Source organism: Ceratotherium simum, chromosome 24 (assembly GCF_057802395.1).
Source record: "Ceratotherium simum simum isolate JZ-2026a chromosome 24, ASM5780239v1, whole genome shotgun sequence".
NCBI classification, from domain to species: Eukaryota; Metazoa; Chordata; class Mammalia; order Perissodactyla; family Rhinocerotidae; genus Ceratotherium; species Ceratotherium simum.
This window is the reverse complement of record NC_141923.1, coordinates 37,678,168-37,705,592: the sequence shown is the minus strand read 5'-3', so window position 1 is coordinate 37,705,592 and position 27,425 is coordinate 37,678,168. Positions and strand designations below refer to the sequence as shown.

The 27,425-nt window shown below is 43.8% G+C and overlaps 1 protein-coding gene across 3 annotated transcripts in view; it reads left to right on the top strand.

Annotated features, from left to right (window-relative positions):
• Positions 1-27,425, top strand: part of FNTB (farnesyltransferase, CAAX box, subunit beta) — a 62,431-nt gene that overhangs the window by 3,029 nt on the left and 31,977 nt on the right. For 2 of the 3 annotated variants that reach the window (XR_001390526.2, XM_014784299.2), the window contains exons 2-3: positions 15,767-15,831; positions 26,724-26,796. Coding sequence is in view for 2 of the 3 variants with exons in the window: in XM_014784299.2 (XP_014639785.1) it covers positions 15,767-15,831; positions 26,724-26,796 (138 nt within the window). In the remaining variant the exon portion in view is untranslated. Of the gene's footprint in view, positions 1-1,749; positions 1,802-15,766; positions 15,832-26,723; positions 26,797-27,425 lie in introns of those variants that run through there. The other variant, XM_087448364.1, reaches the window with a different exon arrangement.

Below are 27,425 nucleotides of genomic sequence, written 5' to 3'. Positions count from 1 at the left end.
GAATGGGCGGGGTGGGAGCAGGGGAGGTTTTTATATAAGGTGGTAAGGGAAAACCTCTGAAGATCTGACGTTTTAGCTGAGACCTGAAGTAAGAGAGAAAACAAGCCATGCGTGTATCTGGGGGAAAAGCATCCTGGGCAGAAAGAGCAGCAAGTACAAAGGACCTGAGGCAGGAGTGTGCCTGGTGAGTGAGAGCCACTGTGAGGAGAGAGGTTAGCAAACAGGAGAGTGGGAGATGAGGTTGGAGCGTGCAGGGCCGTGTGGGCCATTGTGTACCTTCACTGGAGGTACCTGATTGAGATTGGAGCCACTGGGCTGCATAGCTTCCGTTTACCTCCCAGATTCACTCTCCCCTTTTCCTCCCTGCTCTGGAGATGTGCCCCAGAAGGTGGACCTGCATTGACAGGCTCCCTTGCCTCAGGGCTCTGGTTGTATTTGGCCATGGGGAGTACTGATGGGGTGAGAGAGGGACAAGAAGGGGCTTGGTGTGCTCGTTCCCTTCCTGCAGGGTCGTGTGGGCTGGAGTCTCTCGGACTTAAGGTCACGCCTCGTCAGGTGTCTCCTCCATGGAGCTCTCTGTCTCCCTCTCCACTCCTTTTCACACCTTCAGGTCTAGGAGGAGAAGAAGTACCCCTGTGCTGCCAGCCCCAGAGTACTGCACTCTGTGATTTTGCTATACCTGCCCACACCTCTGGAACTAGTTCCTTTGTAAACTCTGCTCAGATCACCCACTTTGAATGTGCCATCTTTTTCCTCCCAGGATGGTAGGATCAGACTGATCCACGATTGGAGGGTTTTGACACAATCTGACTAGCATTTCAACAGATTCATTTAGGTCACTGTTGGGAGTGGATTGTGAGGAGGGAGGGTGAGTGCAGGGAAACCAGTTAGGAGGCTGTTGCAAAACTGCGGGTAACACATGACAGCGGCTTAGCTCAGGGCTGTGCTGGTGGAGGTCATGAGGAGAGGTCAGGATCTGGGCGTTTTTTGAAGGTCTCTACTTTGACAAGCTGTTGTGCTGATAGATCTGATGCATGGAGAACCTTTTATGACTCTGGAAAGCAACGTGTGGTTGTATTGTTAGTGGTTGTCTTCCGTTTTTGTGCCATCTGCAGTCGCCCTGTTGCAAACACTCTGTGATTCAGGCCAGTGGCCAAACTGGGGCAGTCTCAGAGGTAGCAGCCTTGCCGAAAACACTTTACAGAAGATACTACGCCTGTTTTTCTTTTAGTTTGCTCTCAAACAGAGGCAAAAGCATCCTCCGCTTGAAATGACATGATGTCATTAGACAGCATTCAGTCAAGTGACAGTCAACTCTGAAAGGAATATGGAAGCATTATCAGTCTTAGTCCCTGCGCTCAGAATTCTTTTGTCTTAGAGAAAAAAAGAATATGCCTGAAGCAGTTACAGAATAACTTACAAGAGCATGTAATTAAGTGCATTGCATATGCAGTCATAATTGCATAGCGGGTGGAAGCCGGTCACTGCGGGCTGAGGCAGTCAGGACAGCTTTGTGCGGGACTGGGGTTGGGCTATAAAGGATGGAGTTGGGGGGCAACCATTCCAGTGGGAAGAGCCGTTTTGAGGGAAGACTCCAGCTTCCTGGGAATGGAGGGTGCAGGTTGACTGTGGTAGGAAATTAGGTCAGCAGGATGGGCAGGGCCAATGAGGGTGGGGAGGTGGGGGTGGGGAGGGGAGGATGGAGAGCCTGGTTCAGGAGCTGGCTTCAAGTGATGGGCATTGTGCCACTGAGATCCTGAAGGAGGGAATGTCGGAGGTCCGGGACTTGACTTGTTTCAAGGTATGGTCTCTGCAAGATTATTGGAGGTAGAACAAGTCACTAACTATGATCCAACTTAACAGTTTTTCATGCTTCTGATAGAAGGGACCAGAGCTTTGCTTGGTTAAGTGGTCAGTAGGCTAGCTATGTGAATCAATTTTATTTTATTGAAATTCAGCATATACCATGTTGCCCAACTATAAGGCAATTCTGAATATCAAAATTTTCCCATTTTCCCTATTAAAGTCCAAAATAATGTTTTTCGGTCAACTTGAAAGTACATGTACTTTAGGTATGTAGGTGAATAAATCAAATGTCTACTTAAAAAATTTACATTTTAAATTTAGGTACGCTTACCTATGTAAAATCACGTACTTTATAAAATCACACTAATATAGAAATATTATTTTTCCTCCTTATTCATAAAACATTTTTCTTCAAACTCTTTATATGTATCATTGACCTTAGTATTTTTATCATTGCTGGAGCCGCGTTTTGGATCAGCCAATATGTTTTTCTAGACTACACTTTCAGTTTTTTGAGATACATCCCTTTTGAATGTGGGTAAGAATATTTTATCCCAAGTTACAAGTACTGGCTTGCATAACATTAGCATTCTTTTACAGTGTGTCCAGTTGGTGTGTATCTATGATCGCCACAACTTAACCACTTTATTACTTTTTAAAGTGATCTTTCAAAGGGTTTGCAGTTTAACTTACACATGGAAGTGTGAGTTCATACCCAGGAATCATTGCTAAATCTGTGTTAAATTTGTCTTCTTTCTCTGATAGCATCATTTGACCTCTATAAACAGCTCAAACCAGATCTCCATTGAGGTTGTTTTAGGCTGATGTGTCAAACCCCACTGGTACTTTGTATTCAAAATAAAGAACGAAAAGAACTCCCCACAGCAAGAGTTACTTTGTAAGGATTGCTTCTAAAGTGAGTTGTTTTTTCTGAGGGATAACTTTTTTAATGAAAATCTTGTATTTAATCTGTTAATGATTCTTTTATCATATCTTCAGTATTAGCATGAGTCTCAGGCAGCAAAATTGGTTTCTGGAAGGGTCCTCCTCTGGCAGAGAGAGGCGGAAGAAGGGAAGTGATAGTCCATGATATGAAAGTTGGTGCATCATGAGATTGGCTTTAGAGAGAAGCCGTGCAAGAGAAAGTACCAAATGCATTAGTCGGTTTTGATCACTCATCTGTGAATGGAAATTATTCTGTGCTTCTACTAATTGGATTTTCAGAAAAATTCCATGGGATGTCTTTTAAACAGAGCTGTCCAGAATGCAGGCAGAGAATTAGATCTGCATTTATTTGTTGTCCTAGCACCTAACTCTTGAGGACTGAGTGCCATCACTTCGTCTCTAGCCCCTGGATTCCATTGTTGAAAAACACAAACTAATATACATATTAGTTTATATCATATATACAGACCATATACATGCAGATACTAATATATATTTATTAGTTTTTATTATATATTTTAAAGATACATGTGCATATATATACATATAAATATATATAAATATATAGTAGAGGAGGAAATAAATCTTTTCCTCTACTTATCTTAGGTTCGCCAGCTGGGGCCCTGTAAGTTAGATTGGACAAAGACAGATTAACAAGAGAGAAACAAATAGAAGTTTATTAACATGCACATTGCGTATCTACACGTGGGAGCCCACAGGAGTGGTTAGAACTTGGGTTTATATACCATCTTAGGCTGCTTTGCCTCTCCCAGAGGAGGGGAATTTACGATGTTAATGGGGGCAGGTTCCTTTGGTACAATTTTCAGCCTATCTGTGCAGGTGCCAGATGCACAGTTGTGGTCTGGTCTGGTTCAGCGCCGCTGGGTCCGTGGTGGTGGTTGCCTAGAGCTTCTTCCTGGAGCATAGCTGAAAACTGCAGAAGCTCAAGACCCCAAGGTGTTAGATAACAGAACACCTGCACAGTGAAAGAAGACAAAAGAATTAGATCTAACATAACCGATTTTTTTAAGTAGGGCAAGAGAAACGGGTTAGGGTCCATGTCTGGTGACAAGGGGATGAGGAAAAGCATGTTGAGCCAAGAGTTGTTCAGTAAGGTTTGTTATGCATATTTAAATCAGTGCCTTCTTCACTGATAAGAGTTGTTGGGAGTCCTCCACTTCCTCGTACAGAGAAGGAGACATCTTTACAAAAGGAAATTTCCTTTACAGAAAGAAAATTTATGCCCTGTTTTTAGAGCTTTTCCTGCATCTCCTGGTTATCAGTGGCCTTTAGCTCAAAATAATCCATATGTCAAAGAGGCGTATTTTGGGATGGCATATTCTAGTACTCCTCAATATGTATAATCTGACTTCAGCAAAGTTAAAGATATTATCTCCATAGAAACACCTAGGCTGTGCCCTGTCACAGGTAAATTTCCACAAGCTAGTAGACTTAACTCTGAACTCGCGTGTTCCCTTTTTGCTATATCCTAAGTGACCAATGCCTCATTTCTGGAGAAAGTGAGAGATGTACTGTTAGGATTAACCGTCATGTTATACATTAAATGGGTTTGGGAGAGCCGGCCTGGGAACCTAACTGTCAGGTATGACATTGTTTTGATGGGAAAATGAATAAGGTCTAATTAGCTGACTTACCAACGAACTTCCAGAACATGGTGTTTTTGTGTGTTGGGGCCTATCTATATAGGTGTGGGAAAGCCTGGGTGATAAGGCAGTACAAAACTAAGCGCTTTTGAATCTTTTTTTTTTAAAGAAATTTACAGTTAACAAAAAGTACAAATAATAACAGCCATTTTCCTATACCCTGGAATTAGCGGTTGCTAACAGCTTATTTGTTTGCTTCCAGTTATGTGTTTAAAGGAAGACAATGATAAGTATAGCTAAAGTCTCCTTTAACCCCACCCCCAGTTCAGTTTGCCCCCCACCCTCTCCAGAAGCAACTTCCATCATGAGTTGAGTGCGTATCCTTCCACTTTCTCACTTTTAATTCTTTTATGGGTCTGTAAGCTCTGTATTTGTGCATTGCTTTTAAAAATTTACATAAATTGTCACATAAAATAGTTACGTTTACATAAAATAGTTCAAAGACAATGAACAGGGCTAGAATCAGACAGCCTGCAAGGGTGTGCTATCGACAACGCGTAGTTTTCCACTAAAGTGCAGAATTTTTTCTACACTATAGTATATATAGTATACCGTAGTTTATAGTATGTGGTATGTAGTAGTTAGACGGGATGACCTAGATGTATAGTGCAGTATAGAATAGAGTCTTCTATTTTATCCATACCCTCCCTGTTGATGGGCATTTGGGTTGTATCTAAGTTTTTACTATTATTTGCAATACTGCAGTGAGCATCTTTATGCACACTTTCTTGTGCACATGTGCAGAAGTTTCTCGAGGTAGATTTCTACCTGAGAGGGAGAACTGCTGGGTTGTAGGGTCTGTGCCCTTTCAGTGTTGGTACCTGCTACCATATTGCCCTTTAAAGTGGCTCTAACGTTGAACTAACTAGTGTGGTCCTGGGGCTCTGTTTCCCCACGCCCCCTCCAAGACTAGACATTGTCAGAGGTCTCAATTTGAGAAAGTATCTTTTACGTGTGTTCCAGATATCTTCATCTAGGCTCTTGTTTGCCTTTAACCTTGCTTCTGTTTATGTTCTTATCTTTTTCTTTATAGTTTGGGCTTTTTGAAGAAATTTTTCTCTATCCCAAGAATATAAAGATATTCTCCTGTATGCTTTTTTAATGATTTGACTTAAGTTTTTCATGAATCAACTTAGAATTTTTTTTTAAGCGTGTGAAGTAGTAAGTTAATTTTTCTACCAGCAACATTTACTCAATAGTCCATGTTTTTTCCTTTGATATTGGGTTTTACCATCTCTGCCATATACCAAGTTTTCATATATGCATGGCTGTCAGGAATTCTTTAATGAAAAATGCTACTAGAGAGCCGGCCCCGTGGCTTAGTGGTTAAGTGTGCACTCTCCACTACTGGCGGTCTGGGTTCAGGTCCCAGGCGTGCACCGACGCACCGCTTCTCCGGCCATGCTGAGGCCGCGTCCCACATACAGCAACTAGAAGGATGTGCAACTACGACATACAGCTATCTACTGGGGCTTTGGCGGAAAAAAGGAAGAAGGTTGGCAATAGATGTTAGCTCAGAGCCGGTCTTCCTCAGCAAAAAGAGGAAGATTAGCATGGATGTTAGCTCAGGGCTGATTTTCCTCACACACACAAAAAAAGAAAAAAGAATGCTATTAGAGGAGAATCCTGAAATATTATAGCAGAGTAATGATAAGCACCTGTCCTTTGAATGAGGAGGGGTTACTGCTGAAAACATAATTGTGGATCTCTAGGCCATTGGGAACCTCTTTCTAGTGTTCATTTTGGTTTATGATTTAAACTTAGTTTTCCTTCATTACTTCCAGAACACCTGATGTTTAAACACATTCTTTTTAAAAAAGGAACTGACAGTGAGGGCAGTGGTTCTCAGCCCTGGCTGACTGTGAGAATCACCTGGGGAGGTTTTTGTCCTCCCCTCTCTCCTAGGTTACACCATAGACCAATTAAAGCAGAACCTTTGGAGGTGGGACCCAGGCAGCAGTATTTTTTTAAGCTCCACGGGTGATTCTAATATGCAGCCAGGGTTGAGAACCTGTAGTTCATAGGGGATCTCAGGCTTGATAGACAGGGACACTAGCTGGATACGGAGACCAGGTCAACTCTGATCTCCTGTTGAATCTTGCACTCAAAATATTAGGTTATTTGTTCAGAGAAATGTTTTGTCTTCTCATCTTTGTTTATCCTTTACTAGTTAAGAAGAAGAAAAGTGTAGTGAGCAGTTTTAAATGCCAATTAATAATTATAAATTAAGAAAGTACGATTTGAAGCCAAACTCCAGCATCAGGCTCTGAGCTGAAATCTACAGTGACCATTACCATTACTGAAAAACCTTCTTTGATCTGTCAACTGTTAGCATGCATGAGAATCCTCCGGAGGACTTGTTAAAAGTAGTCGGGTAGCACCATCCCCTAGTTTCTGATTCTGTAGGTCTCTGACCTGAGAGTTTACATTTTTAACAAGTTTAGCTTGGTTCCAGGTAAAACCTGCCTCTGGACCAACCTGCTCATAGACTCCACTTGATGGGGGCTCTCTGCTCTTCAACAAGCTTTTGTTTAAGTAGTATGGGTGAGCACAAAGCAAACTCCTCAGGGGCAGGAAACTTTGCTTACGGATGTCTTCCAGACACCTTGAACATAGAGGAAGGATGAGAAAGTATTATATTTTTTAAACTCTCACAATAATAAAGTATTTGGTTGTTTTCCTAGTAGTTTATTACGACAAATTTCAAACAGTTGAAAGGATTTTATAATGCATACCAGTATCCTCATCACCTAAATTCTTTGAACATTTACCATACTTGCCTTATCACATGTTGATTCATCTATTCATCCCTCTATCCATCTTTTCTTAATGAATTTCAAAACAAATTATAGACATCCATACACTTCTCCCTAAATACTTTAATATGCGTGTTATTAACTAGAGCTTAGTATTTATTTACAGTTCTTTTTTCTGAGATAAAATTTACACACAATAAAATGTGTTATCTTAAGTGTACATTCATGTTCGCTGAGTTGTGGGAAGTGCACACACCTGTGTAACCCAAACCATTATCAAGATATAGGATATCACCATCACTCCAGAAGGTTCCCTCATGCTCCTTCCCAGTCAGTCCCCACTCCCACCGCCCCCCCAGAGGCAACCAGTGTTGTGATTTTTTTTTTATAGATTAGTTTTACCTCTTCCAAACTAAATGGAGTAATACAGTATGCATTCTTTTGTGTCAGGCATCTTTCACCCAGCATATTTACGAGGTCCATCCATGTTGTTGCATGTATCAGTAATTTGTCCCTTTTTATTGATGAATGATATTTTTATGAATATACTATGGATTGCTGTTGTTTTTTTTTAATCCATTCTCCTATTGATGGACAATGGAGCTGCTGCCAGATTTTGGATATTATGAATAATGCTGCTATACACATTCTGTAGAAGTCTTTTTATGATCATGTGTTTTGATTTTTCTTGGGTAAAAACCTAGAAGTGGAATTGTTGGATCATAGGATAGGAGTATGTTTAGTTTTATAAGAAACCGCTGGCCTTTTCCAGAGTGGTTGTACATTTTACACTTGCTCCAGCAATGAAAAAGGGCTCTGATGGCTCTACGTCCTCGCCAACATTTGTTGTTTTCCATCTTTTCGTCTTTAGTCATCCTCCTGGTTGGTATGACGTGGTATTGTTAAAGGAAAAATTATTCATGACACTCGTTAAGGGAAGACTTTATTCAAGGAAGACCATACAGTGGGGTTTTGCAGTAGGGGAGAGAGATTGGTCTCAACTCTGAATACAACAAGGAAAAGTGGGAATTTATAGCCAAGGAGCAAGGTGGGGGGATTGATGGATGGAAAATTACTAAGAGGAATCATCAGGGGTAAGGGGGGATTCTGGCTAAACTAACCTAACAGGATTCCTCCTGAAGGCAGGCCAGGGTGACCAGACATCACTGGGGGATGGTGGAGGATGAGGAACCCGATCAGATATTGAGGATGATCAGATATTGAGGATGGGAGATTCTGGTTAAACTAACTTAGCAGGATTCTTGCTAAAATTGGGTGATGCAAAGGTGGACACAGAAGTACAAAAGTCGAAGGCTAGTTGGGAAGAGGATTCAGAGGAGGCTGACTAAAGTTGGGTCGAGGAGAGACTCTGTCAGTGTCTCAATGTAGAGTATTTGCTTTTTTTTTTTTTTTTTTTTAATTTTTTGTTTATTGCAGTAACATTGGTTTATAACATTGTAAAAATTTCAGGTGTACATCATTGTACTTCTATTTCTGCATAGATTACATCATGTTCACCACCAAAATACTAATTACAACCCATCACCACACACATGTACCGAATTATCCCTTTCACCCTCCTCCCTCCCCCCTTCCCCTCTGGTAACCACCAATCCAATCTCTGTCTCTATGTGTTTGTTTATTGTTGTTATTATCTACTACTTAATGAAGGAAATCATACGGTATTTGACCTTCTCCCTCTGACTTATTTCACTTTGCATTATACCCTCAATGTCCATCCATGTTGTCACAAATGGCTGGATTACAGTATGGAGATTCCTCAAAAAATCAAGGATAGAACTACCATATGATCCAGCTATTCCACTGCTGGGTATTTATCCAAAGAACTTGAAAACACCAATTTGCAAAGGTGCATGCACCCCTGTGTTCATTGCAGCGTTATTCACAATAGCCAAGACTTGGAAGCAACCTAAGTGCCCATCAAGGGACGAATGGATAAAGAAGCTGTGGTATATATACACAATGGAATACTACTCAGCCATAAGAGTATTTGCTTTTAAATTGCCAGAAACACTTTCTAATTGGTTTAAGCATTTATTTATCTACTATACATGTAAGTGCATTATGTGTATATGCAGATGTATTAGACTTTTCAAAAATATTTCTTATACCTGGATAAAGTAGTCATGGTGGAATCTGGGCATTAAGTGTTTTGTTTTGATTTTTAATAATTTCATCCAACTTTTTATTATAAACATTTTCAAATATACAGAAAATTGACAGCATCTGTTTACCCTCCACCTAGTCTTCCCCCCTCATATCAACAGTTAAAGGGTAAATTTTAAAAGAGGATAAAGTCATAACTCATACAAATATAAAATAAACACGTCAAAGATTTTATTTAACTCATGGAACCAGTAAGATGTTACAATAGTTCAGAAGAGAACTCAAATTACCACACATTTACAGTCAGATACATATTGCTGAAATGAACTTACAAATGGATGCGAAACTGGTCAATATCCATAGGGTGATAATTAATTGCATTTTACCAGATACAATTTGCATTTCTGTGGACAGAAGTTATTCACATTACTATCAGTTTTCTACAAATTATCTTGTACCTCTACAGAGTTGTGAAATAGTGTGGTCAAGGGCAGAGGTAGAGATAACCCGATGAATCATCTATCCAGCACACAATTTTTCGTGTGTGTGTGTGTGTGTTTGTGTACTCACGTGTATGCATTTATATGACTAATTGTTTTCCTGAATATTTGAAAGATGAAGACATTATGACACTTTACCCCTAAATAATAAAGCATGCGTCTCCTAAGAATGACATTCTTCTACATAAGGACAATAACATCACACCTAAGAAAATAAAAAATAATTCTATAATATCATCTAATATCCAGTTTATTTTTAAATTTCCCCAATTGTCCCAAGATTCTTTTTATATCCTTTGTGTGTGTGTGTGTGTTTTGAATCAAGATCCAATCAAAGGTCCTTTATTTCAGGCTATTTAAAAATTTTGAGGAGCTAATCCCTTGGGACTAAGTCTTCCGGTGACTAATTCTGGTGGCCTTCCTTGTAACATTTCATTTAGCAATGTTTCTGAAACAGATCAGATCCTTTAGGCTGTCATCCTCTTCCCAAGAGAGCCGTATCACTTTCATTAACGTGATCATGAACTGTGTGCCCTGTGCCCAAGGGAACTGAACCTATGGGCCCTTTGCTATTTATGCAAAAGAAAATTATCTGTTGTTAAGGGGCTGTTAATCAGCCTTTGTATTGTACCCAGTTGGTAACTGCCTTCCCTGTAGGGGTTCTCATGCAGAAATGAGAGATTACCTAGAATAGAATGGTCATTCCTTTGGGGTGGAAAGGAAGCATGGAAGTTCAAGATAAAATGAGAGGCCAGGGAAAGTGGACATGCTCTAGCATCCCTGTATTGAAGCTGATTTTTTTTTTTTTTTCTTGAATTCTGAGTTGAGAGCTATATAGTGTTCAGAGTTCTTCATGACTTAGGTAACTTTGTTTTTTTAATAGTTAGCCTAATTTCTCCTATATTTAAAGTGAGGATTTTGATACATTTTTAAAAGGAATTTAATTATAAATCTTGCCTTATAGATTATGCAGTTGTTATGAACTACTTCCCTTAATTCTGCCCCAAAGGCTAAATTTCTAAATCTACTAATGTGTTGGAGGTCCCCAAGACCACCCCTAGGTTGGGTGATTCGCTGCAAGGATTCGGAGACCTCAGCATGTAGTTGTACTCATGGTTATGATTTATTTCAGCAAAAGTCTACAAAGCAAAATCAGCAAAGGGCAAAGGCTCGTGGGGTGAAGTCTGGAGGAAACCAGGCACGAGCTTCCAAGAGCCGTCTCCCAGTGGAGTCACACAGGATGGGCTTAATTCCTCCAGCATGGAATTGTGACAACACACGTGAAATGTTGTCTACAAGGAAGCTCGTTAGAGACTCGGTGCTCATGGTTTTTATTGGGGGCTGATCACATAGGTATCCTCTGTCTAGCACTTTGCAAAATTCCAGACTCCCAGAAGAAAAGTAGCTGTTCAGCATAAACCATGTTATTTGTACAGTTAGGCACAGGGAGCCACTCTTTTTTTTTTTTTTTTTTTTGCTGAGGAAGACTGGCCCTGGGCTAACATCCGTGCCCATCTTCCTCTACTTTATATGGGATGCTGCCACAGCATGGCTTGACAAGTGGTGCATCAGTCCGTGCCCGGGATTCAAACCTGTGAACCCCAGGCTGCCGAAGTGGAACGTGTGAACTTAACTGCTACGCCACCGGGCCGGCCCCCAAGGGACCCACTCTTATCGGGTCTGGGAATGATGGGAACGTTCCCAAAATCCAGGTTACCAGATGCCAGCCAAGGGTCAGCCTTTCAAGCAGGTCTTTCTAAGGACAGCAGTCTCAGGCCTGCTGTGTTAACTTTTTTATATACAACTAGCTTTTTTCCTTTCTTTCTGCTATGCCAATCAGAACATTCCAAGAATGCTTGCATCTTCCCAGTAACAAATGTACTCAGATTCTATATAACGCTGACAGGCTACAGGGAGAGAAAGCACGAACCAAAAAGGATGTTGCACGCTTTGGGGATTACTTTGATTTTTCTCTTCCCCAGATGAGTATTTTTTGATTTCTGTATTAATCTATCACTATTTGTCAAAAAAAAATGGCAGGCTTATTACTAAGGATTATTATTATTATTATTATTATTGTGTGTGTGTGAGGAAGATCAGCCCTGAGCTAACATCCATGCTAATCCTCCTCTTTTTTTGCTGAGGAAGACTGGCTCTGAGCTAACATCCGTTGCCAATCCTCCTCCTTTTTTTTTTCCCACAAAGCCCCAGCAGATAGTTGTATGTCATAGTTGCACATCCTTCTAGTTGCTGTATGTGGGATGCGGCCTCAGCATGGCCGGAGAAGCGGTGCGTCGGTGCGCGCCCGGGATCCGAACCCGGGCTGCCAGTAGCGGAGCGCGTGCACTTAACAGCTAAGCCACGGGGCCGGCCCACTAAGTATTATTTTTAAAGTTGTCCTCTAAAAACTACACTGTGTGCTCTGAGATGATCTTTTTCTATGAAAAAATACACCAGTTCCTAAAGACAACCCACAGAATGGGAGTAAATTTTTGCAAATCATGTAGCTGATAAGGGATTTGTATCTGGAATATATAAGGTACTATTACAATTCAGTAATAAAAAGACAAATAGCCCAATTTAAAAACATGAACAAAGTATCGGAATAGACATTTCTCCAAAGAAGATATACAGATGGCCAATAAGCACATGAAATGATGCTCAACATCATTAGCCACCGGGGAAATGCAATCAAAACTACAATGAAATACTGCTTCCTACCCACTAGGATGGCTATGATCAAAAACACAGATGATAACGTGTTGGTGAGGATAAAAAGAAACTGGAACCCTCATACCCTGCTGGAGGGAATGTAAAATGGTGCAACTGCTTTGGAAAACACTCTGGCAGTTCCTCAACTGATTAGACATAGAGTTACCATATGATCCAGCAATTCCACTCCTGGGTATATACCTATACTTAGGTAGAAATGAAGATATATGTCCATCTAAAGACTTGTACAAGAATGTGCATAGCAGCATTGTTAATTACAGTCAAAAAGTGGAAACAACCCAAATGCCCATTAACTAATGAATGGATAAACAAAATGTTGTAGCCATATACAATGGAATATTACTTGGCTATTCCTCAGCAATAAAAAGAAATGAAGTACTGGTACACGTTACCATGTGGATGCAGCTTGAAGACATTGTGCTAAATGAAAGAAGGCAGTCACAAAGGACCATATGTTACATGATTCCATTTATATGAAATAATCCAGGATAGGCAATCTATAGGGATAGAAAGTAAATTAGTGGTTGCCAGAGACTGGGAGAATTGGGGGTGACTGCTAGGGTGTTTGGGGTTTCCTTTTGTGGTAGTGAAAATGTTCTAAAATTGATTGTGATGATGGATGCACAACTCTGTGAATATGCTAAAAGCCAGTCAAGCATACACTTTAAATGTGTGAATTGAATGGTGTGTGAATTATATCTCAAGAAAGCTGTTAGAAAAATATGCCAGTTCTTAAGAGAAAATAAAGTGAATTGTTATTTGTCCATTATTATGAACAGCTGACTTGTAGTACTCAGGTGTTTATTAGAATTCATAACTTAGATTTTCAGACGTGAGTCACTTACTAACTGCATTGGAATATCACTCATTCATTCTGAAGAAGAGTGGTTAGGAAATCCAAAGAGAAATGACACTATGTTGGAAATATTTTAAGCATTTTCTACTTTGCAGTATGACATTTCTGTTTCTGTCAGGAATCTTAGTTTAGAAATAAACCTCCATTTGCCTCATGTAGTACTTGGCTACTCATGTTGCCTGGGGTGCGGGACTGAAGATAGGACTTCTCATTAAGGAGTTTTTGCGGGGAAGCTTTTCTTCCTAGGGTCTAAGTGTCAGAATGCTAAGGAGGAGATGAGCTCATCCATTAGCCTTGGAATATTATTAAGTCATAGATTTGAATGGGCTTGTATTTGAGTAAAGGAAGTGAGTTTTCCTTCCATTTGGTTTTCTTTTTTTTTTTTTAATTTTTATTTATTTATTTATCATTTTTCCCCAAAGCCCCAGTAGATAGTTGTATGTCATAGCTGCACATCCTTCTACTTGCTGTATGTGGGACGTGGCCTCAGCATGGCCGGAGAAGTGGTGCATTGGTGCGCGCCCGGGATCCGAACCCTGGCCGCCAGCAGTGGAACGCACGCACCTAACCGCTAAGCCACGGGGCCGGCCCTTCCATTTGGTTTTCATTCAGAATTCATCAATTCCCTTAGCTATAACAGTATATTGTAGGCAAATCTTTATTTAATGGTCTCACTGACATATGTTTCTTGTATGTTTTTCTATCCCTTTTAGCTTATAGGAAGGAATGACTGGGACTTGGTATTAGTCCTGTGTGCGTGTCTGGAATGGAAAAACAATTATGAGGAACCTGGGACAATTTTCTTTTTTTTTTTTTTTTAAAGATTTTATTTATTCATTTTTTTCCCCCCAAAGCCCCAGCAGATAGTTGTATGTCATAGGTTCACATCCTTCTAGTTGCTGTACGTGGGACTCGGCCTCGCGCTGGACGGAGAAGTGGTGCCTTGGGGCGCGCCCGGGATCCGAACCCGGGCCGCCAGCATCAGAGCACGCGCACTTAACCGCTAAGCCACAGAGCCGGCCCTGGGACAATTTTCATATTCTGCCTGAGTCAGGTTCTCAGAGCAACTTCAGTCTGTTTTTTGAAGTGTTGTAAATTCTTAGCCAGATCATCCCTCAAACTCATGTTCAAAGGCAAAGACCAAAGCATATCCTAAAACCAAATATCAATGAATTTTAGATTGGCTGCCATTTCAGGTGATTCACATCTCTGCTCCCCTCGTCATCACAAATAATTCCTGCACCCCTGTCAAAGGGATTAGAAGCTCTAACTCTGTGGGTGTTGCAGAAATTAATAATACATTTTTGAAGTTTCTCAGAGAGGACATTATTATGTATCTTGAAATCTCAACGAGGACATGCCTCCCCACAGAGAGCAGGAATGCCACTGAAGGTGAAACCCTGTCTCCTGTGAACCAGCCCTCCCCCATTACCATACGCTTTCTTTACAGAAGCTGCACTGTGGGACCATGTATGCTGTGGTCTGCAGAGGACACAAGTGATATGGTTTCTTTTTTTTTTTTCTTCGGTGAGGAAGATTAGCCCTGAGCTAACATCCGTTGCCAGTCCTCCTCTTTTTGCTGAGGAAGATTGGCCCTGGGCTAACATCTGTGCCCATCTCCTTCCTCTACTTTACATGTGGGACGCTGCCACAGCGTGGCTTGATAAGCAGTGCTTAGGTCCGCGCCCAAGATCCAAACCCGCAAACCCTGGGCCACCGAAGCGGAGCACATGAACTTAACCACTACACCACCCAGCCAGCCCCTGATCTGGTTTCTTTTGTGACCTGACTTTCTGAGATCCTTTGTTTTATGGGGCTGTGGAGTCCTGTGTGTGACATAGGACCGATGACCAGATGTGCTATTTCTTTAGTGTTCCTACGGTTGATATTCATGTAAATACCTTAGGGGATTTCAGTACTGTTCAATGTGTATTTAAACTGTTCAGTCTGACAATAAGAAGTATGACCCTTGGCAGGAATTAATTGTGTGTTTGAGAATAGCCAGTTAAATGAACACTTAAACAACTTCATAGAGCAGGCAAGAATCAATCATTCAAGCAAAATGCATCTGTCTTCGTCTGCTCCCTAAGTAACTGGTGCCAAGGTGCCAAACTCCAGAACTGCCATTAGTTTGGATATTATGGATTAGTTTACTGGAGAAGTCGATTGTGATGCCAACATGGTACAGGGCATTCTCTCCCTCCCATTGTCTAAGCCTGTCATCCCGCAGAGCCCCTGAATGCAGTCCTCTAGTACTATGAAGGCCAAAACCACACCAAGCAATGTAGCCAGTAGGCATTTGTGGCAATGGGAAGAAAAAGTTGATAGAGGTCTCATCTGTATTTGTTTTCTCTCTCCCATTTCCTGCATCCTCACCAGGCTAAAGTAGAAGAAAAGATCCAAGAGGTCTTCAGTTCTTACAAGTTCAACCACTTTGTACCAAGGTAAGCTGTGGTTAGGAGTTTGATGGGATCAGGGAGACACCACCTCCTGTGGGAGCCTTTCTTCCTTCCTCCTTGAGCGTATCCAAGCTCAGGGGATAAGTCTGCTGTGAGACTGGTGTTTCGTGAACTTGTGGCTACCTAGATGTGCTTATGACCCCAACTCCTTCCTGTATTAGAGTGCTGTTTAGAGGAGACGCCAGCTTGATGTGAGCTGCAGGTGTTACGTGGGGATGCCCCTCAAGGCCTGAACTCTGAGGTCTGAAGATGGCAAGAGGAAGTTCGTGTTTCTCTTGCTTAGTTGTGACCTGCTGCTTTGGTGTTCAGATCAGAACTCTCAAGTTTTTCTTTTTCATATTATACTTTGAAACAGATGTAGAGTCCGGGGGAATGGTCAAGAATGGATTCCTTTGATGTATATTATTATTTGACTGGGAAAATGTGAGAAGTTGGAGCTTCTCCCAACCTGGCCCTTTATTGGTAATTGTACAGCAGATCCCAAGGATGAAATTTCAATTGAGAAGTATAATTCCTTTTATTTTTCTTGGCGCTTAGCAAGTTGAAATCTTCCAAGCTCTTTGATGTCAGAAATTCCAAAAAGGGGATTATAAGCAGAAGCTTATTTAATTATTTAATTTGAACCTTTATTTTCTCTTTTTTCCAGTTTTGTCATATTTCACACTAGAATTTCATAAGGTTATTTCATGCCTTTATTAGCATTTCTCTTCTAGTCACAAATTATTTTTCTGAAACCATCCTATGTCATGTTTCCAGCCATCAGAAGTGATCAGGAGCCCAAAACTGCATGTGGTCGTCATTTTATCTTAATGATACAGTGCTTTCTTGACACCCTCTGACCATAGTGTCGTTAGGCTGCTGGCTGATGCACTCTGGATGGGAGGCTGAGGGGGTCTGAAGTCCAGCCCAACCATCTTCATCCTGTCTGCTGACTTCTGAGACCTAACAGACTAGCTCCTGGCAAGGCAGGTTCTGGGTACTTCTATTTAGTGGAATGTCACAAATGGTTCTAGCCTGAGTTAGCTTTGTGTCTTTTTTGCTACCATTCTGTTTTGCCACTATTTCCTTGAAAAAACATTTCTGTCTGAAAATTCTGATTAGCTGAGGCAGAAAACAATTGGGAAAAGGCAGTTGGGAAAAGGGAAAGACAGGTGGGAAGGTAAAAAGGAAAATATCAACTAACTAGTGGAGGTAGTCTTGCCCCAAACGGGTAAACTGAATCTCTCTATTTAACCCAAAGCTCAGACCTCAGTAAATGAACTATTGCTCTTGTCATGAGCCACAGCTGGAGATGAGCTAATGGAGCTGTTTGTTTCAGCGGCTCGGGGAGAACGACTCTGTGCGCACCAGCTGAGCATCCCTAGAGGTGGCGGGACTTGGAGATGGTGAGGGGGGGATTGCTTCAGGAGGGGCTCTGTGGTCAGCCCTCGCCTCCCCTGTGACTCACCTGACTGGGCTCTGAGTCACTGTCTACGTCTGTGGCTCTGTGGACACACATCCTCTGTTTTTCCAAAGGGACCTCCATCATTTGACATTCCTGTTTCACCCACCATCAGAATAGAGCCCTTGGATTTTTCTTTGGTTCTTACTGAGATGTGAGGGCGAATGGGAGGTGATAGCCTGGGCGGGGAGAAGAAGCTGTGTTTGGGGACTGGTGGTAGAGGACAATGAAGGAGTGAAATCCGCTGATTCAGAGGTCTTAGGTCAGGTGTGGGTGGAAAACAAAAATGTTCCTCCTGGGTTTGGATCCTTTGTGGAAATAGAATATATCAGGGCTCTGGGTTTATTTCAGGAATCTGACATTTCCCATCTTATCATTGTTGCCTTTGAAAATGAGTGTTTTAAAGGATGCTGATTAGCATCTTATTATGTCACAGCATGCTAATTACTATTAGAGATGTTACACATTTTGGCTGAACGGCTGAGTATATAAATCAACGTGTCAATATATGGCTGAGGCCAAACATTATCATCATAGAACGAACTTCTAGGATATAAGAATAAATCTGAAAATTTATCAAAATTTTAAATTATCATCACAATTTCAGTGTTTCAGTAGCCAAATTTTAAAAGTCTGACATAATGCAGGAACAAATCTTCTTTGTTAGCTAAAGTGAATGTTCAGATAATAGCAATAAATCTAGATGACATGGCTTGTTTGTGTTTCTGAGGTCATGATGCTGATCGAATGTGATAGAATCACACACACTCCCAGGACCGCTGACCACGCACAGGTCCAGGGATGCCAGGAATGATGCTGAGGGAGGCATTTGTCTATTCAGCCTTCCAGAGCCACAGCCAAATAGCAGATTTGGCTCAAATTCAAGGCTGAAGCTGAATGTTGGTACATTCTACAATTATTCCCCATCCCAGAAATGATTTTCCTCTCCCTCTGAGACTGTGAAACATGCATCCTGTCCTGGAGTGAGGTGGTCTGTCCCAAGGAGCTTTTGGACCATGCTTTCCACAGTTTTGTTTATTAGCATCCTGCTTTCCCATGAAAGTTAATTTTTCTTTCCTCATGGTTGTTAGCATTGTTCCACGCACTTATGAATTTACCACCGTTTTCCCATTTGTTACGTTAGCTTTAGTAAGAAATCTGAAATGCATAAAGACACACACTCACATATGATTTTAAAATTGTTTTGGGAAAAAGTGGCCTGGTGCTCCTTGGAAGAGAGAAATATTGATAATGCCCCTGTGTTAATGGACCACTGAAAGTTAAGTGTTGACAGTTGCCATGAAGCCAAAATACTCTGAGTTAAAGCTCTCAAAGCAGTTCTCACACTGGTGCCTGCTTCGCTTCCATGTTTTCCTGCCATTTCTATATATGATGCTACTTTAGAATTTCCCAAATCTTGAGCAGTTGAAGATGCAGTCCTGCATACTGTTGCTCTTTCCAAGGTCCTTAGAAATCTAAGTTCATCTTCCCTCCCACCGTCCCTCAAGTGACTTCTTACTTATATTTTTGACTAGAGAGGCCCCTGGCTTTAGTGGGTTTAAAACCTTCCCAGGAGCCAATGATGGACTAAATCCCTGTCCTCTTATCTGTCTCGACTAAAGGCACGATTCTCAGGGATGATCCAGGGTTAGGGGGATGAAGTATGTTGGCTGTGATTCACTCTGCCGTATTCATTCTTTTTTTTTTTAAAGATTTTATTTATTTATTTTTCCCCCCAAAGCCCCAGTAGATAGTTGTATGTCATAGCTGCACATCCTTCTAGTTGCTGTATGTGGGACTCGGCCTCAGGATGGACGGAGAAGTGGTGCCTCGGTGCGCTCCCGGGATCCGAACCTGGGCCACCAGCATCGGAGTGCGTGCACTTAACCACCAAGCCACGGGGCTGGCCCTGCCGTATTCATTGTGTCATTCATTCTTTCACTCATTCGGCAACACTAGACAGAGGGTCTCCAAAAGGCCTGGCCCTCTGCTGGGCTCTGGGAATAGGGCGAGCAAGGCTGACCCAGGTCCTGCCCCTGCCGGGCTCTCAGTCTCAGGGGGGAAGTGGCCATTAAACAAGTGAGTGGAAATACATAGTTACACTGGGATGAGTGTCAAGGAATAGATTGGGATGCTCCGAGAGAGGATAACAGGGAGGATGTAATTTAGGTTGAGAAGTCAGGGAAGGTGTCTTAGTCCCTTCTGGCTGCTATAACAAATTACCATCAACTGGGTGGTTTAAACAACAGATATTTATTTCTCACAGTTCTGGAGGCTGGGAAGTCCAAGATCAAGGCACCACCAGATTTGGTGTCTGAAGAGGGCCCACTTCCTGGTTCATAGACGGCCATCATCTCACTGTGTCCTCACATGGTGGAAGGGGCAAGAAAGCTCTCTGGGGTCTCTTTTATAAGGTCACTAGTCCGTTCATGAGAGCTCCACCCTCATGACCTGATGTCTTCCCAAAGGCCCCACCTCCTAACACCATCGCATTGGAAATTGGGATTTCAACATATGAATTTTTGAGGGACACAGCCATTCAGTCTATGGCAGAAGGCCTCTCAGAGAAAATGACTATTAGGCTGAGACCTGGAGGGTGAGCAGGAGTTGCCAGTTTAGGAGGTGATGGCAATGTTCCAGGCAGAGGAAACAGCATGAGCCAGAGTCCTGAGACTGAAGAGAACAAAGAAGACAGTGGGACTGGAGATCAGGGGGGACATGAGATGAGGCTGGAGAGTAGTAGTTGGAGGCACATTGTGTAGGGTCTTGAAACCCAATACAGTTACATTGTATTTACAATTTTCGTTGCAGCACAGTACACATGTAAGTTCCTACTCCAACAATGGAACCTGACTCCCCGTATCATTAATATATTTTCTTATTTGATCATTCCTCTTGTGTGTCCCAAACTCCCGGCCCCCTCTGCACAGCCACACAGATGCCCTCCTCGTCCCCGTGAGCAGTGACACCCTGCATCTCCTCCCACGCCCCACTCCTCGCAGAGCCCAGCTGGTTCTGCTCCACCCAGCTGAATGGCTTTAGGGCTGACGTGTTCAGGAGGGAAAGGGAAAGAGATCTAGTTTTTCTTTTTTAACTCTTTACACAGAGAAGATTTTTGGACAGAAGTTAGTTGAGAATAAAGGAATGGAAAGGGTATTAGTTTGCTAGGGCTACCACAACCGAATACCATTGACTGGGTGGCTTAAACAACAGAAATTTACTTTCTCCCCGTTCCAGAGGCTGGAAGTCCAAGATCAAGGTGCTGGCAGAGTTGATGTCTCCTGAGGCCTCTCCTTGGCTGGCAGGTGGCCCCCTTCTCACTGTGTCCTCACACGGCCTTTTCTCTGCATGCCTTCCTTCTTGGTGTCTCTTCTCTTCTTATAAGGTCACAAGACCTCCTTTAACCTTAAGTGCCTCTTTAAAGGCCCTGTCATGAAGTATAGTCACACTGGGGAGGGGCGGGTTAGGGCTTCAACACATGAATGCTGGGGGACGCAATTCAGTCCGTAACAGTAAGGCTCTTGGTACAGCTTCTGGCTGACCAAAAGAAACTGGATATATGTCCCTTCAATTTAAAAGAATCATAGGGGCCGGCCCCGTGGCATAGCGGTGAGGTGCATGCACTCTGCTGCTGGCGGCCTGGGTTTGGATCCCGGGCGCGCACCGACGCACCGCTTGTCAGGCCATGCTGTGGCGGTGTCCCATATAAAGTAGAGGAAGATGGGCACGGATGTTAACCCAGGGCCAGTCTTCCTCAGCCAAAAGGGGAGGATTGGCATGGATGTTAGCTCAGAGCTGATCTTCCTCACAAAAAAAAATAAATAAAAAAGAAAAGAATCATAAACCTCAAAGGAGAAGTTAAAATTCAATCAGTTAGCATTGTGGCCCTTGAAGCTCTGGATAAACTCTCAAAGAAACCCTTTCCAAGATTTTGGAATTGCATATGTGTATTAGCATTAGTGTGTGTGTGTTTATGATGAAGTGGATAAAAATGAGAGAGAACAGTTTCCCTTGTGGACCCAGTTGTTGAAAGGAGTTTCTCTTCCCCTGCTTGTGGTGAAGTTGCTCTTCAGTGAAACCAGCTAAAGGGACTCATTAGTTTCCTCCCAGCAGGACTCCTGGGGCCTGGCTGTGAGTGTGGTTCAAGGTGGGAGGAGAGCTCTTGGGGAGCCCCCTTTGGGCTGCCCCAGGTCCTGTCCTTGGGGACCAGCCCGGAGTTGCAGAAGAGGTGACTAAGGGGCCAGCCTGGTGACACAGTGGTTAAGTTCGTGCACTCTGCTTTGGCAGCCCAGGGTTCGCAGGTTCGGATCCTGGGCATAGACCTACGCACCACTCATCAAGCCATGCTGTGGCAAGCGTCCTACATATAAAGTAGAAGAAGATGGGCATGGATGTTAGCCCAGGGCCAATCTTCCTCAGCAAAAAGAGGAGGATTGGCAACAGATGTTAGCTCAGGGCTAATCTTCCTCACTAAAAGAAAAAAGAAGAGGTGACTAAGACTTCCTTCAATTAGATGTTTCTGGGTAGGTGAGGCTCAGGTAGTGTCGCTTCTGGATCCTGAGGAGTGAGCCAGAGTCTTACCCTCTACAGGCAGAAGAGCATTTGCCTCTGAGGTCTTTCATTTTCTAGTGACTGAAAGCCCTTGTCAAGTGAGAGCAGTGCTGAGAAGACAAGGAAAAGGGCTCCTTCTCCAGGTTTTTTTTCTTTTTCTTTTTCCAGTAAGGGAAAGGATTTGTCTAGTGCTTAATTCAGCTAATTCGTACTGAGTCCCACAGGGAAGGTTGAGGTTCTCCTGCGGTGGGGTGTGTGTGAACACACAGAGAGCTGACAGCAGATCCCTGGGCCAGAGCAGATGCAGCCTTCAGTCTCCTCACCCCTCTCCTGGCCTGTTTGATCACATTTTAACTTCCCCTTTGAGATTTGTCATCTTTTAAATTGAAGGGACAAATATCCAGGGAGAACAGTCTCTTTTGGTCTGTCAGAAGCTGACCTTCCCATTCTTTATTCTTTCTTCTGTTCATTCGACAAATAGCTGTGGAGAGCCTGCTCTGTGCTGGGCACAGGTGCTGCAGACATCGTGAGCTCTCCCCAGGACAAGGCAGTAGAGTGGGCAGGGTACCGAGCAGGTAATTCCAGTATGTACAGCCCCCTTCTCACCTGGTCCGTTTCCCCAGCATTGTATTTAGGGTCTCAAAATTTCCTGTACAAGAAACCTTTAATGCCTGACATTTCTAAGTGAGGTGGCTAGTGTTCTCGCCTCCGTGGCTTAGCATCTCAAGGTATTTGGCATATTCAAATTCCTTTGACTGTTTTTCAGATTGAAAAGAATTGGCCTATGGAAAACCCCTCTGTGAATGGGTCCTTTCAGAGTTAGAAGTCAGTTCTGCCTCCACGTTCTGGGCTTGCCCTCACCTGGCTGCGGTTTCTCAGCCTCCCCTCGCTTCTCGAGTGGGTCCCAGCCTGCCCTCATTAGTGGTCTCTTGGACCCTCCTGGTTCTTCTTGTCCATCATACCCGTCCTGGCCACACCCAGCCTGCTCAGCCGGGGCCAGCCCGTATTGTGAGCTCTCGCAGCAATTCCCTGATTCCGTGATCTCGTCCGGTCTCTCACGCCTCTGCCTTTCTGCTCTTCCCATCTTACTAGTCCTTACCAGAGCACACCCGTCACTGCTCCTGTTAAAGGGTTCCAGCAAGCTTTCCAAGAAAAAATTCACATAACGGTGCCTGCTGAATGGCTTCCCCAAAAGTTTATTCTACTTGGCTTCAGCGCGGCCTTCAGTGCTGCTTTATAATCCTTCTGTTCACCTCATGTAGATTTCCTAACACTTTCACCACCGTGCCCAATCCACAGCTCTCTCAGGATCTTGCCTCCTAATTCCTGAGAAAATTGAGGCCATTTCACATGTTTCCTTGGTTTTCTCTTCCCCACTCAAAGTCTTGTATTTGTCTGACTTCACACTCTCTCTCATCATTTCTGTCTCCAAGAGTGTAGAATCCTTGCTTATTGCCAGACTCGCCTCTCCTGCTAAACTCTCCACCCCAGCCCTCCCCTCTCCTCACCAGGGACCTCCCTTGATGGATTTTCTCTGGGCTCTTGCATTTTCAGTGTCTCCCCTTTGCTCTCAAGCATGTTCTCCTCTCCTCTGTCTGAACCACCTGCCTTCACCCCGTTGCCCCCTCAGGCTGTCGCTCGGTTGTCTGTCTTCCCCCCACAGACACCGCAGACACACTTAGGTCGTGGGTGTGGTTTCCTGCCACTAGTCTTTTCCCCACCCCAGTCCATTCAGTGTGCTTCGGCTAGTGTGCTCTAGAAAATGCAGATCTGACCATGTCTTTCCCAGGCCTAAAATACTTCAATGACTCGCTTTTTAAAAAACATTTTTATTTGCCTTTGTTTTTTTTGTAACAGCTTTAAGGAGATCTAATTCGTATATCATATAATTCATCTGTTTAAAGTGTACAATTCAATGGTTTTTAGTATATTCACCAAGTTGTGCAACCATCACCACAGTTAATTTTAGAACATTTTCATCACCCCATAAAGAAGCCCTGTACCCCTTAGTCATCACCCCCCAGTTCCTCCATTCCCCCCAGCGCCTGGTAGCCACTTAATCCATTTTCTGTTTCTATTAATTTGCCTATTCTGGACATTTTATATAAATGGAATCGTGCGCTGTGTAATCTTTCGTGACTGGCTTCTTTTACTTAGCAGCGTGTCTTCGAGGGTCATCCGTGTTGTAGCACAGTGACTCCTGTTTGCTCTTTGGTTTAAACTCCCAGTGCATTTATAAGTCCTGCGTGATCTGAGGCCTCTGTACCTCTCCACTCTGATTTCTCCCTGCTCGTTACTTTGTGCTTTTGCTCCGGCTGAACTAAACTTACTCGGATGTGCTACAGTGTCCCCTGCCTGAAACAGCTTCCCTGTCCCCTTCATTTTGCCTGCTGACTCATGTCCTCAGGTCTCCTTCGTCTGTTGACTCAATGCTGTGTCCTTCGCCAAGCTCATTCGGATCCTCCGAGACTTCTTGGGTGCTGCCAGAGCCCACTGCACTTGGCTGATCACAGCGTTCGTCAGCCAGGACTGTAATCGCCGTTGACTTGACTGTGTCCACGTCTGGACCGTAGCTCTGGGGAGCAGAGTCAGCGTCCACCCCAGACTGGACACTCGGCCTGCACAGAGTAGGTGCTCACTGAGTCCTGACCCCGGACCTCCTTGCAAGAGAAATCGAGTCTGGCCTTCTCCTCTTCTTTGTGATCTGGGATCTTCCCTCCCCACTCCCTGAACTCCCAAAGGTCACCAGGCACTTTCTCCTCTTTCCCTCAGTCTTGCTGCAGCATTTGCCACTGTTAAGTCCCTCTGTGAGATCCTCTCCTCCTGTTTTGCCTGTGACATGACCCTGCCCTGCTTATGTAATGCTCTCTGTTCCTCTCCTCTGGCTCCTTGTCCTCTAGGCCCTTAAAGGTGGGTCTTCCCCCAGTTCTGCATTCAGACTTTTCTCTCTGCTCTGTGCTCTACTCCTGCAGCTTCACCTGTCACCTGTGTGCAGATCAGTGATTCCCAGTCTCTGTCGCCTGGATCCCTGTCTTGAGTCTCACACGTATTTCCAACAGTGTGGTGACATCCTTACCTGAGTACACCTCCAGTGCCTTGAAGCCCACCTGTCCAGAAGTCAGCTTACCATAGGTCACCATGGTTACTGTGGGTCGTGCGCTAGTTTGAGCACTAAGTACTCTAAGTACTTCCCACCTGTTGACTCTGAGCAGCGTCTTCCCACCTCATCCCCCTCCCCACTTAGTGCTTTCATCCAGTCCAGTTTGTAAACACAGATTGGATACCTATTGCTGTCAGATCATTTTTCTTAAGCACAGTTCTGGTCATTTTTTTCCTCAGCTCAAAACCCTCACGGCCCCCCCTGCCTATTAAATTGAGTAGAAACTCCTCAGCAGGTATCCCAGACCCCTGTAAAAAGGGCTTCAACTGCCCTTTCAACCTTTCGTCTTTCATTCCTAATATGCAGGCCAAATCCCCCACCTGTCACTCCTCTTGCTCACACTATGCCTGTGCTGCACAGTACAGTACCCATTAGCCACTGCAGCTGTTTAAAATTTAATTAATTAAAATTAAATAGAATTTAAAATCCAGTTGCTCAGTCACACTAGCCACATTTCAAGTGCTCAGTAACCACATGTGGCTGGTGGCTACTATTGGATAGCACAGATAAAGAACCTTTCCATCATCGCTGACAGTGCTTTTGGACAGCGCTGGTTTGTACCTTTTTGTTTCCATTCTTTCTGGCTAAACTGTCCCCTATGTCTTCCCATCCTCACCATCTCTTCTTGTAAAAACTTTCTCCCTCTACAAGGGCCTCTCAACTCAAATTCTGTCTCTTCCACACAACCTTCCTGATCATTCCTTTCTTAATGACCTGTCCCTCCTTCCCTTTAGAGCCTTGGTAGTATTTTGTCTGTTTTTTCTTTATGAAACCTAACCATTTTTTCCTCGTATCGTAGCCACTTGTCCTTTTCTTGTTTCCAGTACTGAACTGGAAGACTTTTTGAGGTAAAGACTACATTAATGATCTTATCCTGTGCACAGGACAGTGGGAGTTCAATAAACAGTTGTTGAGTTGACTACCTAGGAAAGAGAATGATTTTTCTTTTATTTCTGGAATCAGAAAGCACAGTGAACGTCTTGCCATTCTGTTCTTCTTTGCTTCCTTCCATAATCACACAGGCCTCTTCTGCGAGACCAGGCGAGAAGTGCAGCCCTGTCCTTTGTCCTGCCTGTGCAGGTGGCCCTGGCGGCACATTCCTTCCTAGAGCCAGTATCGCTGACCTCAGTGCCAAGGAGAGCGACTGGCTGCAGCATTCAAACAGGATCCTCTGGCCAGGGCTGTGGGGCAGCACGTAGGAGGAGGAATTCCGGGGAGGGAATAATGGATGGAAGACTGAGGGGCAGGCGGGGTGCGAACTACCGACCTTGGAGAAGTGGCTGCAGAAGAAATGACTGGAATGACAGAGGCTGACGGGTCAGGGAGGTGGTGAGGCTCAGATTTAAATTGCTTACAGGATGGGGAGATATCTGTTCACTTAGACCCTGGAGGAACTTTCTGGGTGGTTTGTCACTGCCTGACTGTGTCTGTTCATTGTGGCCTTTCACTTAGCCGAAAGTCACCTGCCGTGAAGGAGAGGATCTCACCCAAAACATCTGGCGGCAGGGTTTCCAGACACTTTAGGGACATTCAGACGTTGGCCTCTTTTCTCTGGTTTAGCCGCCCTTGGGTGCTACAGGAGTTGCTGGTTGTCCATTCCTTGACTATGGGGGGGATGCCCTGAAGCTGAGTGAGTGTGTGCGTGTGCGTGTGCACACGTGTGTTCTGCAGTGGGGTGGAAGCATAAGCTGTTAGAATAGGTTCACAAGCTCTTTGTCTTTGCAGGCTTGTTTTGCAGAGGGAGAAGCACTTCCATTATCTGAAAAGAGGCCTTCGACAGCTGACAGATGCCTATGAGGTAAACACGCTGCCCTGGAACTCTTCCTATCAAATATCAGCCAGATCTTTCTCCTTTTTTCTGTTTGAATGTAGAAGTCTTATGGGGCTGACCTGTAGCAGCTTCTCCTTGTACCATGTGGCTCTGGCAGGAACCAGGTACACGGGAGCCGGGTCCTGCGGAGCTGGGACTCCCGCTTCTGAAAGGGCAGAAGCGGATCCCTTCCAGTGTTGCTCTCCCTCAGAGCCAATGGAGCACCATAGACGGCGGGGGCTAGCGGGGTGGGCTTTTTTCCACTAGACCAACAGCTGAGGGCTTCCTGTGCTTTCTTCTAGACAACCCTTGACAGCTCACTAAAAGGCAGTTACTTGTCTATCCCTAACCCTTTGCTCTGTAAGCTGATCTAATTTCTGTACTGGCTAGAGGATCAGTGTATAAATCCCAGAGAGTACTCCTACAGTTTAACACTGTAAAATGCCTGAACTTAGAGTGGATTGTAAAGCCTGTTCCTCAGAGCCCTTGGGTTCCACAGAGGGGCCTCGGGTGGGGGCAGTGGTGGAGGAGGGAGGGGGAAGGGGGTTGGGAATGGGGTTGAGTGGCAGGCAGAGTGTGACTGTGAACCCGAGGGCTCCAATCTTCCTGCCCCACTT